Source organism: Cynocephalus volans, chromosome 9 (assembly GCF_027409185.1).
Source record: "Cynocephalus volans isolate mCynVol1 chromosome 9, mCynVol1.pri, whole genome shotgun sequence".
Classification (NCBI taxonomy): domain Eukaryota; kingdom Metazoa; phylum Chordata; class Mammalia; order Dermoptera; family Cynocephalidae; genus Cynocephalus; species Cynocephalus volans.
Window position 1 is genome coordinate 67,027,701 of NC_084468.1, and position 12,016 is coordinate 67,039,716.

General features: G+C 36.0%; 1 protein-coding gene across 4 annotated transcripts in view; it reads left to right on the forward strand.

Moving 5' to 3' along the window:
- FRAS1 (Fraser extracellular matrix complex subunit 1) overlaps positions 1 to 12,016 on the forward strand; it is a 422,531-nt gene that overhangs the window by 286,479 nt on the left and 124,036 nt on the right. For all 4 annotated transcript variants that reach the window (XM_063108769.1, XM_063108770.1, XM_063108773.1 and 1 more), the window contains exon 29: positions 575 to 901. In XM_063108769.1, coding sequence (XP_062964839.1) covers positions 575 to 901 — 327 coding nt within the window. The remainder of the gene's footprint in view (positions 1 to 574; positions 902 to 12,016) is intronic.

Genomic DNA, 12,016 nt, shown 5'->3' on the forward strand with positions numbered 1-12,016 from the left:
TGGGGCTCTGTCAAGATTTGGATGAGAGAGCTTGAAGAAAATTCCTGAGAGAAACCAGAAATAGCATGAATTCAGAATGCAGAAGTGTCTCACTCTGAGTCAGCATGCTTCAACGTGGCCTGAGGTGATGTGCTTAACTCCCAGACACAAGCACAAAAACTCCATCACTCTTACTGGTCTCTCTTCCATGCAGGCAGCTTCTTGCATTTTCTGACATGAGCTCATCTCACAATTCAGAGGGTATAGTGTAAATTAGAAGAGCAGAGAAATTAGAGATTTAGAAGTATGCAGCTCTTTTCAATTGCCTCTCATCAAGACTATGGTCTTGGAGTGGCTTGAGAAACCTCTAGAATCCAGGCTATGAAGCAACCTCATTGCTGTGATTACTGTGACTGACCACACCTCTGACAAATGCTTTCACCATAGAACAGTCTGGCGCTTTGCTAGAGCACCTAGAGTTTCTTTTAAAGTGTAGAAATATCAATCAGATTGCACACATTGATATCTAGTCCACTGGATTACCCTTCCGTTCCCTATTAAATGACTTTTCTTCACCTTCTCTTCAACTCCATAGGCCCCCTATGTGCTGAGAAATGAGGTTCTCCACATTAGCAGAGGAGAGAGGGCAACAATCACCACCCAGTTGCTTGACATCCGAGATGATGACAACCCACAGGATGTGGTCCTTGAAGTGCTTGATCCTCCGCTTCATGGCCAGTTGCTCCAAACATTTCAGTCCCCTGCAGCCCCTGTCTATCAATTCCAGCTGGATGAACTCTCCCGGGGCCTTCTCCACTATGCTCATGATGGCTCAGATAGCACATCCGATGTTGCAGTCTTGCAGGTCAATGATGGACACTCCTTCCAAAATATACTGTTCCACGTGAAGACTGTGCCCAAGGTAGGTGTCATTCCAGGGTTAGTTTCCTTGCACCTAGATGTGAAATTTTGCTAAGGATATTATTTTACAATACTCATAAAGTTAGGATATGGGTAGTTATTCATTTATTCAAACATAAGCTATTATGTAGATGCTTATTAAGCGCCTGTTATATAGGGGACAGTACATATTTTGTGAGGAGCACCCTGATCTGAAAGACCTGTCCCCATGTTCTCTATAAAATAGGACACTTTTGAACCTTCTGTGTTGACCTACAGCCATAAAAATGTGTTACTATCCACTGATCCTCTTGTCTCCTGCCTGAGCGTGATCATAAGAATCAAGGCATCCCTGTTCTTGTCTGCTCTTCTGAAACAGCTCATGAAATGTAAAGCTCATAATCAGGTCATCTTACTGAATCAAAAAGGATAATTTCAGCCATTCTGTTAGCCCACCTGAAGGAGGATGAGCAAACTCTCTGCCTTAGTAATCATAGGGATCTTTGGCCTAGTGGGGAGGAGCCCAGTAAAGAGTATTGTTTCTCAGCTTGAGTCATTGACGTGCCACCTTATGCTTTTGCCATGTCCATGAGTACCTGTACTATTATTTACTTAATATTTTTCTTTGTATCAACTTTTTTATTGTGGCCTTATCCTAATAAATAATACTTGTGAAACCCTGGGCTTAAGGTAGAATTATACTTCTCTCTAAAATATTAAAATAAACTCACAACCATTCTATAAAATTTTGTCCATCTACTACATAAGATGTTTTTGTATACTACGAATAACATGGCTATCACATTAGAGAATACTGGACTAACTCATGCTAGACCAAATAGACCTATTGAAAAACGTTTTCAAAACTTGGTATTTCACTGGTAGCCCTTTTTTCAGCTTCATCAAGAATGACTCTTTCTCATGGTAGTAGATTGGGGATTTATATATCTTTTTTAAACTTTTCATTCCAAATAATCACTACTTAACTGAGGTGTCATTAATGATTAGCTGGAGATATTGATTTGCTGAGGATATTTTAAAATCACTTGCCACTTTCTCACCAAAATTTGCAATTGACACTACTGAAGGTGAACAGCTGAATCTAATACGGTCTGCTAGCTAGTTTCTCAGTCTCTTTTCTCATTATTTACAGCTACTGAAAACAGTGATGGTGGCATGAGAGAGACTGGAGTTAAGGAAGGCTGATTATGAGATAGAGTTGGCAGATAGCCACCCTGTAGCTAATCCTAATTACCACCCTCATGCAATCGCCCTGGGAGATAAGGTTTAGTTCTGGAGAGATTAAGTCTAGACAGACACAGAAAGTTTTCTTTTCTTCCTTCTTGGTTTCTTTCCAAAGGTTGTTATGGAAATTTCAGTGCAGCCCTAACAAGCAGCCTTTCCTATCGTGGTTTCAATCTCCATGTTTGGAGCTAAGTTCAGCATATTGCACAATTGTTTTGTGTGGAATGGCCCAAGATTGAAGAGCATTTCTAGGATTTTATCGGCTTTGACTACCAAAACACAACAAAGAGAAATAGAATTTTAATCCATAAAGCACAAGGCACAGTTTTAGAACCCATGCAGTCCTTATAACTTGCGAGTTATGTAGGTATTTACTATGTTTCTGTTTCCTGAAAAGTGCATTTAGGTTGTTCCTTTCCCTTCTCCTTTCATATCCCTCTGTATCCTAGAGGGCTGGGCTTACCTATCCACGAGGTCATCTGTAGTTGCCTTCTAAGCCCATTTATTGGAATAATGAAACCAGGGACGAGCCTCATCATCTGTTTAATGTGCTAATAATAAATTTGACTATAATATTGATAATAATATACAAATTTATGCTTTTTTAAGAATTCAGAATACTTTTCCTTGTATCTGTTCTACTGATCATTACAATATTGTGGTGAAGAAGGTTAGAATAGAAGCTATGTGACCTTATTTCTTCTAAATGAAATTCTACTGTGGGTGGCATTTTTGTTTGTTTTATTTTATTTTTAACACTTATTGGGCACTAAAGCTTGATGTGAATGGTTCCATTTGATCGTCATGATCATTCTATGATGTTTGTACAATTATTATATCTAATTTTCCAAAAGAGGAAACTGAAGCACAAAGAGGTCTAAAAATGCTCATTTTCATAAAGGTGATTAGAGCTCGAGCTGTGTTTTCATCTCAAGTGTGTCTGCCTCCTACACTTAACCATAAGGCTCTTTTTCATTCTAGCCTGTATTTTTCAGTCTTTTGATTGTAATTAAGTCATGTTCTCTGTGTCTTATCTAGGCAGACTGGGCCCCAAGCCTCCTATAATCTTCTCTCTGGGATCTCCACAGTTTATTACAAGTGAGGTTATTTATAACCATAAGACTACTGGGCCCAAGAAGAAAAAATTGTCTCAACTATTATGTCTTCCAGTAGATAAGTCATCAGACATGACTGATTTCATTCTAATAGCCATTTCTGAAGATGGGCATGCAAGTTCTTACCCTGAGGCTACCTATGTAATAAATTTGGAGTAAGGCCAATTATTGGCTGATGTCTAGCTGGTGGCTTAAATGGAATGGTCAAGGGGTTTCTGTCTAATTCCTAGGGAATGGACATGCAAATTAATCCTAATATTTTTCAATAGAAAACAACCTGGCAGGGTAGAAAGGAAGTGATAGGAAAAGGCACCATTTCAGTCTTACCCCTTGAGCAGGGCACATTGTAGGAGTTCTGTCTGTTTTTGTTAGATGGATGGATAAATGGATGGATGCAATGGCTTGAGTGATGCTGGTGCCTGTGTTCCTGTCTTCCAGTTGATGTCTTGTGTCAGATGAGAGGACCTCAGGGCATCTCTGCCGACACTGGAGTGGCCCATCTGGGACTGAGTAGAGGAACTGTCAGTTCTACCCTTGTTTTTTAAGTTCTACATCACTTCACCCAGACTTATGTTTTTATCCTTGGCCTGGCAGTGAATAAACTTGACTGCCACTTCTGGGCTTATACTGAGCCGCTGAGGAGAAAATAGAACCAGGACTGATGTTGAAACATGTTTTGTTGGGGGAAGGAGACAAAAGAAAAAAGAAAAAAAAGATTAAAAAGTAATAAAGAATGCTCTGCTGAACAGGCTTTCATTAATTGGGTGGATTACCAAAGCCAAGTCTGCTAGAGATATGATTCTAAAGTAATTTGGCATCTGACAAAGATGGGAAATGTGGGCTGGGAAAGTCATGCTTACTGGTGGGCTTCTCGCTCCTACTGGGCTTTCAAGGAATTGCCTTTGTTTTCATTAATTAAGGTGCCTCTGGAAATCATGCCTTTTTTCACTTTGGCAATAAATCTGATGATCTTTCTGACCTCATTTGTTGTTGTTAGAGCAGTTATTTTCTGCAACTGGGTAGTGCTTGAATGTTAAAAGCCCCCAAATGCATGCTATAAACTGGATGGAAAAATTCTATTGCTGAGAGTCCTCTCTGACTTTTTACCTGTGGTAGGGCCCATGTGCAGTTTTAAAAGCCCTGTTGCATTTCCCTCAGTTTTATTAATGCCTATTCTCATGGGTTGTCTTGCAAGGACAAAGTTAATTTGATAATAATGATGTTTATGAGAATTAAAAATATCAATGGTATAAAAATGTTTATTTTTTATGAATAAGAGTCTGCATATCTCATAAATAAATAAATCCTTGCCACATGTCAGGGTTTCACCTTTGTGAGGTTTGCTTAGCTTATTCAATTCAGTGTCTCAGAAGGTGCCTACTCAGAAAATATTTGTTGATACGTACATATTAGTTGAAAACTACATGGAGTAAAGGTTCTATATTCTTGACCCGAAATAGCAAGCTACTGAGGCTCATACACGCATTGACAAGCACAAAAACTGTCCAATTATCTTTTCTTCTTTCTTCATGCTGGTAAATTTCCTCTTTTATCTGCCACCCCTCATGCTCCTTCACTAAAGTTTACAATGACCTACAAGATTAAATTTTAGAAGTTATGGTATAAATGAGCTTTTGCAAATTAAGGCATATTTTTACAGAATAAGTAAAATGATAGGACCACTGTTTTATCCAACTAAAGTCATTTTCTGTTTAGTGAAGTTTAAAAAACTTTTATCTTGAATATTTTGGCCTGGGGTTGGGGCACACTCTCTTTTGAGCTAAAATTTCATCATCTATTGCCCAGTCTCTCATTTTAGGAGAGAAGTTTTCATTTTGTTTGTGAAATTTTTCTTCCAAAGAGCGGAGGCTTGTGCTCTTACTTCTGGTTTACAACAGTAATATTTAACTTGTAATACAATGGCTAAAGTTTATTACCAACATTTCTGTATGCCTATTGTTCTATGAAATGAATTAGCAGAACTTTTTAATTTAAAGCACTGTTTTAATCATGCCCCAAATTTTACTTGTTGGGATTTAATTGCCTGCTAATGTGGTACAAAACATCACTGGGCAGGAGATTATTCAGCTGGTAATATAGCTAATTTCTTGAGCTGAAAGGAGTATATGCGCTATTATTCCAAAAAGAAAAAAAAGAGAGATAAAGAAATTCTAAAATGTCACAACTGTTGGGGTAATTAGGATAAAATGTGGCTTTTTGGACACTTTAGCTGTAGACAGTGGATGTACACCCTTTTATCCATCTCTTCTTAAATCTTTCCTGGACCCTTTCCCAAAAGAAAACAATCATAAAAAATTGTCTACATCATGATGAGTGGGAATATTTATATTTCTTTTCTAAAAAACCACTTTGTTGGGACATGATTGACATGCAAAAAAACTCTACATACTTAATGTACACAACTTGATGAGTTTTGGAATAAGTGTACATCCAGGAATCCATCACCACCATCAAGGTCATAGACATAGCCATCACCTCCCAAAGCTTCCTGCTGCCCCCTTTATTAATTTTACTTATTTATTTACTTACTTATTTTTGTGGTCAGAATACGTAACATAAGATCTATCCTCTTAGCAGATTTTAGGTATACCATACAGAATTGTTAGCTACAGGCACTGTGTAGTAGATGTCCAGATGTTTATTCCATGTCTTGGCTATTGTGAATAACACTGCAATGAACATGGGAGTGCAGAGATCTTTTGCCATCCTGATTTTATTTCATATATATATACGCCCAGAAGTAGGACTACAGATCATATGGTAGTTTATTTTTAATTTTTAAATGAACTTTTATATTGTTTTCCATAAAGGATGTACCAACTTACATTTCTACCAACAGTATACCAGGATTTCACTTTTTTCTATATCCTCGCTAATGGTTACCTTTTATTTTTTTAATTGCCATTTTAACATGTGTGAAGTAGTTTTGATTTGCATTTCCCTCATGATTATTGATGTTGAGCACCATTTTGTATACTTATTGCCCATTTGTATGTCTTCTCTGGAGAAATGTCATTCAGGTCTTTTGCCTATTTCTTAATTGAGTTATTTGGGGGTTTTTTTTGTTTGTTTGTTTGTTTTTGGCTGTTGAGTTGTAGGAGTTCCTTATATATTTTAGATATTAACCCTTATCAAATACATAGTTTGCAAATATTTTCTCCTGTTCTATAGGTTGCCTTTTCATTTTGTGGATTGTTTCTCTTGCTGTGTAGATGCTTTTTAGTTTGATATACTCCCACTTGTTCACTTTTGCTTTCATTGCCTGTGCTTTCAGTGTCATATCTAAAAAAATAGTTGCCAAAACCGATGTCAAGGAGCTTTTTCCCTATGTTTCATTCTACAAGTTTTAAAATTCCAGGTCTTTAAGTCTTTAATTAATTTTGACTTGATTTTTGCATATGCTGTAAGATAAGTTTCCAATTTTATTCTTTTTCATGTGGATATTCAGTCCCAACATCATTTTTGAGGGGCCTATCCTTTTTTCCTTCCCATTTTGTATTTTTGACACCCTTGTCAAAGGCTAGTTGACCATAAATGTGTGGATTTATTTCTAGGCTCCCTATTCTGTTCCATTGGTCTGTGTATCTGTTCTTATGCCAGCACCATACTGTTTTAATTAGTATAGCTTTGTAATATAATTTGAAATCAGAAATTGTGAGGCTTCCAACTTTGTTCTTCTTGCTCAAGATTACTTAGGATATTTGGGGACTTTTGTGGCTTCATATGAATTTTAGGATTATTTTTTCTATTTCTAAGAAAAATGCAATTGGAATTTTGGTAGAGATTGCACTGAATTGATTGTTTTGGACAGTATGGACATTTTAATGATACTATTTTTTCCAATATCAGATCTTTCACCTCCTTGGTTAAATTTATTTCTAATTATTTTATTCTTTTGATGTTATTGTAAATGAGATTGTTTTATTAATTTCTTTTTTGGATAGTTCATTGTTAATGTATGAAAGCACAACTGATTTTGCATGTTGATTTTGTATCCTATAAATTTTCTGAATTTATTAGTACAGAAAGGTTTTTTGTGCAGTCTTTAGGGTTTTCTATACAAAACATTACGTTTTCTGAAGCAAAGACAATTTAACTTTTCCTTTCCAATTATGATGCCTTTTATTTCATTTTCTTGCTTAATTGCTCTGGCTAGGACTTTCAGCAATACGTTGAATAAAAGTGGCAAGAGTGGGCATCCTTGTCTTGTTCCTAGTCTAGGTGGAAAAGCTTTCAGCTTGTTACTTTTGAGCATGATGTTGCTGTGGGCCTGTCATATGCACCTTTATTATGCTGAGGTAAATTCCCTTTTTATCATGGCAGATAATGCTTTTCCATGTTTACTGAGATGATCATGTAATTTTTATCCTTTATTCTGTTAATGTGGAGGTATTACATTGATGGATTTGCATATATTTAACCATCCTTGCATCCCAAGGATAAATCCCACTCAATCATGGTGTATGATCCTTTTAATGTGAGGTTGAGTTCAGTTTGTTACTATATTGTTGAGGACTTTTGCGTGTAAGTTCATAAGAGATACTTACCTATAGTTTTCTTTTCTTGTAGTGTCCTTGTCTGTCTTTGGTATTAGACTAGTGCTGGCTGGCCTCATAAAATTACTTTGGAAGTCTTTCCTTCTCTTCAAATACTTGGAAGAGTTTGAGAAAGTTTGGTATTATTTACTCTTTAAATGTTTGGTAGAATTCACCTGTGAAGCCATCTGGACCTGATCTTTTCTTTGTTGGGAAGTTTTTGATGACTGATTCAGTCTCCTTGCTGGTCTGTTCACATTTTCTGTTTCTTCATTATTCAGTCTTCATATGTTGTGCTTCTAGGAATTTGTTCATTTCTTCTAGATTATCCAGACTGTTGATTTTTAGTTTCATTTGATTGTGGTCAGAAAAGATACTTGATACAATTGTAATTTTCTTATATTTGTTAAGACTTGTTTTGTGGACTAACATGTGATCTAGCCTGAAGAATGTTCCATGTGTGCTTAAGGAGAATGTGAGTTCTATTGCTATTTTATGGAATGTTCTGTTTCTGTCTGTTAGGTCCATTTGATTTATAGTGTTGTTCAAATCCTTTGTTTCCTTTTTGATTTTCTATATGGATGATCTCTCCATTGTTGAAAGTGAAAGTGAGGTATTAAAGTCCCCTACTGTATTAGTCCATTTCTGTTGCTTATAACAAAATATACAGAACTGGGCAATTTATAAAGAAAACAAAATTTATTGCTTGCAGTTTCTGAGGCTGGGAAGTCCAAACTCCATCTGGTGATGGCTACAGTGACCCAGGGGTCTCACATTGCAAGATGGTGGAAGCAGAGAGAGAGCAGAGAGAAAGACAGACTCTCCTTTCTCTTCTTCTAAAGCCCTGAGAACCACACCCTTGACCACCATTTTTCACTGCAGCATGGTCCTACAATCTAATCACCTCTTCAAGGCTCCACCTTTCAATTACCATAATAGGATTTCCTACCCTCTTAATGGTCATGGTGGGGGCCAAGTTTCTAATACATAAAACTTGGGGGACACAATCCAAGCTTCAGTGAGTTTTGGGGGGACATAATTCAATCCACTACACCTTATGTTACTGCATTGCTCTTTGTTTCTCCCTTTGGTTCTGTAAATATTTACTTTATTTATTTTTAGGTGCTTCGATGTTGAATGCCTGTATATTTACAATTGTTGTATCTGCTAGATGAATTGACCCCTTTATTATTATATAATACCTTCTTGATGTCTTGTGTGTCTTTTTGACTTAAAAGGTTTTTGTTTTTTATGATGTAAGTATAGTCATCCCTGTTTTCTTTTGGTTTTCCTCTGTGTGGGATATCTTTTTCCATCCCTTCAGTTTCAGCCTATGTGTGTCTTTAAAGCTAAAGTGAGCCTTTGTAGGCAGTAAATAGTTGGATCTTGTTTTTTTGTCTATTCAGCCACTATATGTCTTTTGATTTGAGAATTTAATCCATTTGTGTTTAAAATAATTATTGATAAAGACTTACTTTTGCCATTTTGTTAATTGTTTCTTGACTGTTTTGTGCTTCCTTTCTAACTCTTTTACTGCCTTCATTTGTGATTTGATGATTTTTTTGTAATGATATACTTTGATTCCTTTCTTTTTATCTTTTGTGTATCGACTGCAGGTTTTTCTTTATGATTATCATGAGGCTTACATAAAACATCTGATAGATGTAACACTCTATTTTAAGCTGATAATAACTTATTTTCAATCACATATAAAACTCTATACTTTTACTTCTCCCTGCCCCTTACCATTTTATGTTATTGGTGTCACAATTTACATCTTTATATCATGTATTCATCAACAAATTTTTGTTGCCATAGTGATTTTTAATACTTTTTTTCTTTTAACTTTTGTAGTAGAGTTAAAAGTGATTTACATACTACCATTACAGTATTAGGGTATTCTGACTCTTACTGTATACTTACCTTTATGAGTGAGTATTATACTTTAATATCTTTTCATATTGCTAATTAGTATCCTTTTGTTCCAACATTTAGTTTTTCTTGTTAAACAAGATTAGTGGTAATGAATTCCCTTAGCTTTTGTTTGTCTGGAAAAGTCCTTATCTCTCCTTAATTTCCAAATGGCAGCTTTGCTTGGTAAATTATTCTTGATTGGCAGTTTTTTCTAAGTGTTTTGAATATATTTTCCCACTCTCTCCTGGCATACAAAGTTTCTGCTGAGTAATTCGCTGATAGTCATATGGTGTTCCTTATATGTGACAAGTCACTTTTCTCTTGCTGCTTTCAAAATTCTGTCTTTGTCATTGACTTTCAAAAATTTTATTATAGTGTGTCTCAGTGAATAAGTTCAAACTATTTTGAGTTCTTTGGGCTTCATGATCTAATGGTCATTTTTCTCCCCAGATTTGGAAAGTTTTCTGTTATTATTGCTTTAAATAGACTTTTGCTTTTTACTCTTTCTCTGATTCTTTTGGAATTTCCACAATGAGTATATTGCTTTCTTAATGGTGTCTGATACATCCTTTAGGACTTCTTCACTCTTTTTTATTCTTCTTTTTTTTTATGTCTTCCTTTATTTAAAATTTTTTGATGGCTTCCAATTTGCTGTGGATCGAATATCCCCCCAAAACTCATTGAAACTTAATCCCTACTGAGACAGTGTTAAGAGGGTTGGAAATCCTATGATGGCAATTGAAAGGTGGGACCTTTGGGAGGGGATTAGTTTGTAAGGACTGTGCCTTGGTGAAAGGATTGATCCACTCATGCAGTAATGAACATGGTTCTCATGGCTTTAAAAGGAGAGAGTGAGTGAAGAGTTAGTTCTCTTGCTCAAGCCATTCATCATGTGGCACCCTGCATTTCTATAGAGAGTTACCACTCACCAAGAACCAGATGCATTCTCTGGACTGTGGACTTCCCAGCCTCTGAAATGTAAGAAATGAATTTTGTTTTCGTATATTATGCAGTTTCAGGTATTCTGTTATAAGCAACAGAAATAGACTAATACACCATTCCACTTAGAATCAAAACCAAACTCATTATTACCAAGGCCTATAAATCCTACATGATCTAGGCCTTGCCTCCTTCTCTAACTTCTTTTTTTTTTTTAATTATTGTATTTGATTATTTAAGAAATCAATAATTTTCATCTTTTTTTTCCTTATTTCATTTTTTTTTTTAAATTTTATTTTGTCGATATACATTGTGGCTGATTATTGCTCCCCATCACCAAAACCTCCCTCCCTCCTTCCTCCCCCCTCCCCCCCAACAATGTCCTTTCTGTTTGCTTGTCGTATCAACTTCAAGTAATTGTGGTTGTTATATCTTCTTCGCCCCCCCCTGGTTTTTTTTTTTTTTGTGTGTGTGTGTGTGTGTGTGTGTGTGTGAATCATATATTAATTTTTAGCTCCTACCAATAAGTGAGAACATGTGGTATTTCTCTTTCTGTGCCTGACTTGTTTCACTTAATATAATTCTCTCAAGGTCCATCCATGTTGTTGCAAATGGCAGTATTTCATTCGTTTTTATAGCTGAGTTCTTTTTATTCTCCTGACTGGATAATTTCAAATGATCTGTCTTCAAATTTACTGATTCTTTCTTCTTGCATTTTTTTTTTTTTTTTTTTTTTTGGCAGCTGACTGGTATGGGGATTTGAACCCTTGACCTTGGTGTTATAATACCACACTCTAACCTAGTGAGCTAACTGGCTAGGCCTCTTTGTTTTTCTTGATGAACTCTGCTATTGATGCTCTCTATTAGATTTTTCAGTTCAGTCATTGTATTCTTCAGCTCCAAAATTTCTATTTGATTTTTTTTTTTAATGGTTTCTAGCTCCTTCTTGAACTTTTCATTTTGTTCATGTATTTTTTTCCTGATTTTGTTTAGATGTATATCTGTGTTTTTTGCTCATTGTGCTTTTATAAGATGAGTATTTTGAATTCTTTGCCAGGCAGTTCATAAATCTCCATTTTTGGGGGATCAGTCACTGGAACTTTAGTTTGTTCTTTTGATGGTGTATGTTTCCTTGATTTTTTTTACATGTTTCTTGAAGCCTTTCATGGCTGTGTTTGCATTTGTGAAAGCAGTCATCTCCTCCAGTCTTTATTGCCTGGCTTCAGGAGAGAAAGGCCTTCACTAGTCAGCCAAGCTAAAGTTTTTAGGGGTCTCTCTTAGGTTTTCTCCGGATGTGCCTGCTCTACTCCTCTTATTCCCTCTTTGGCAGAAGTAATAGGATTGTGTGCCTTCTCTTGATCCTGCAGA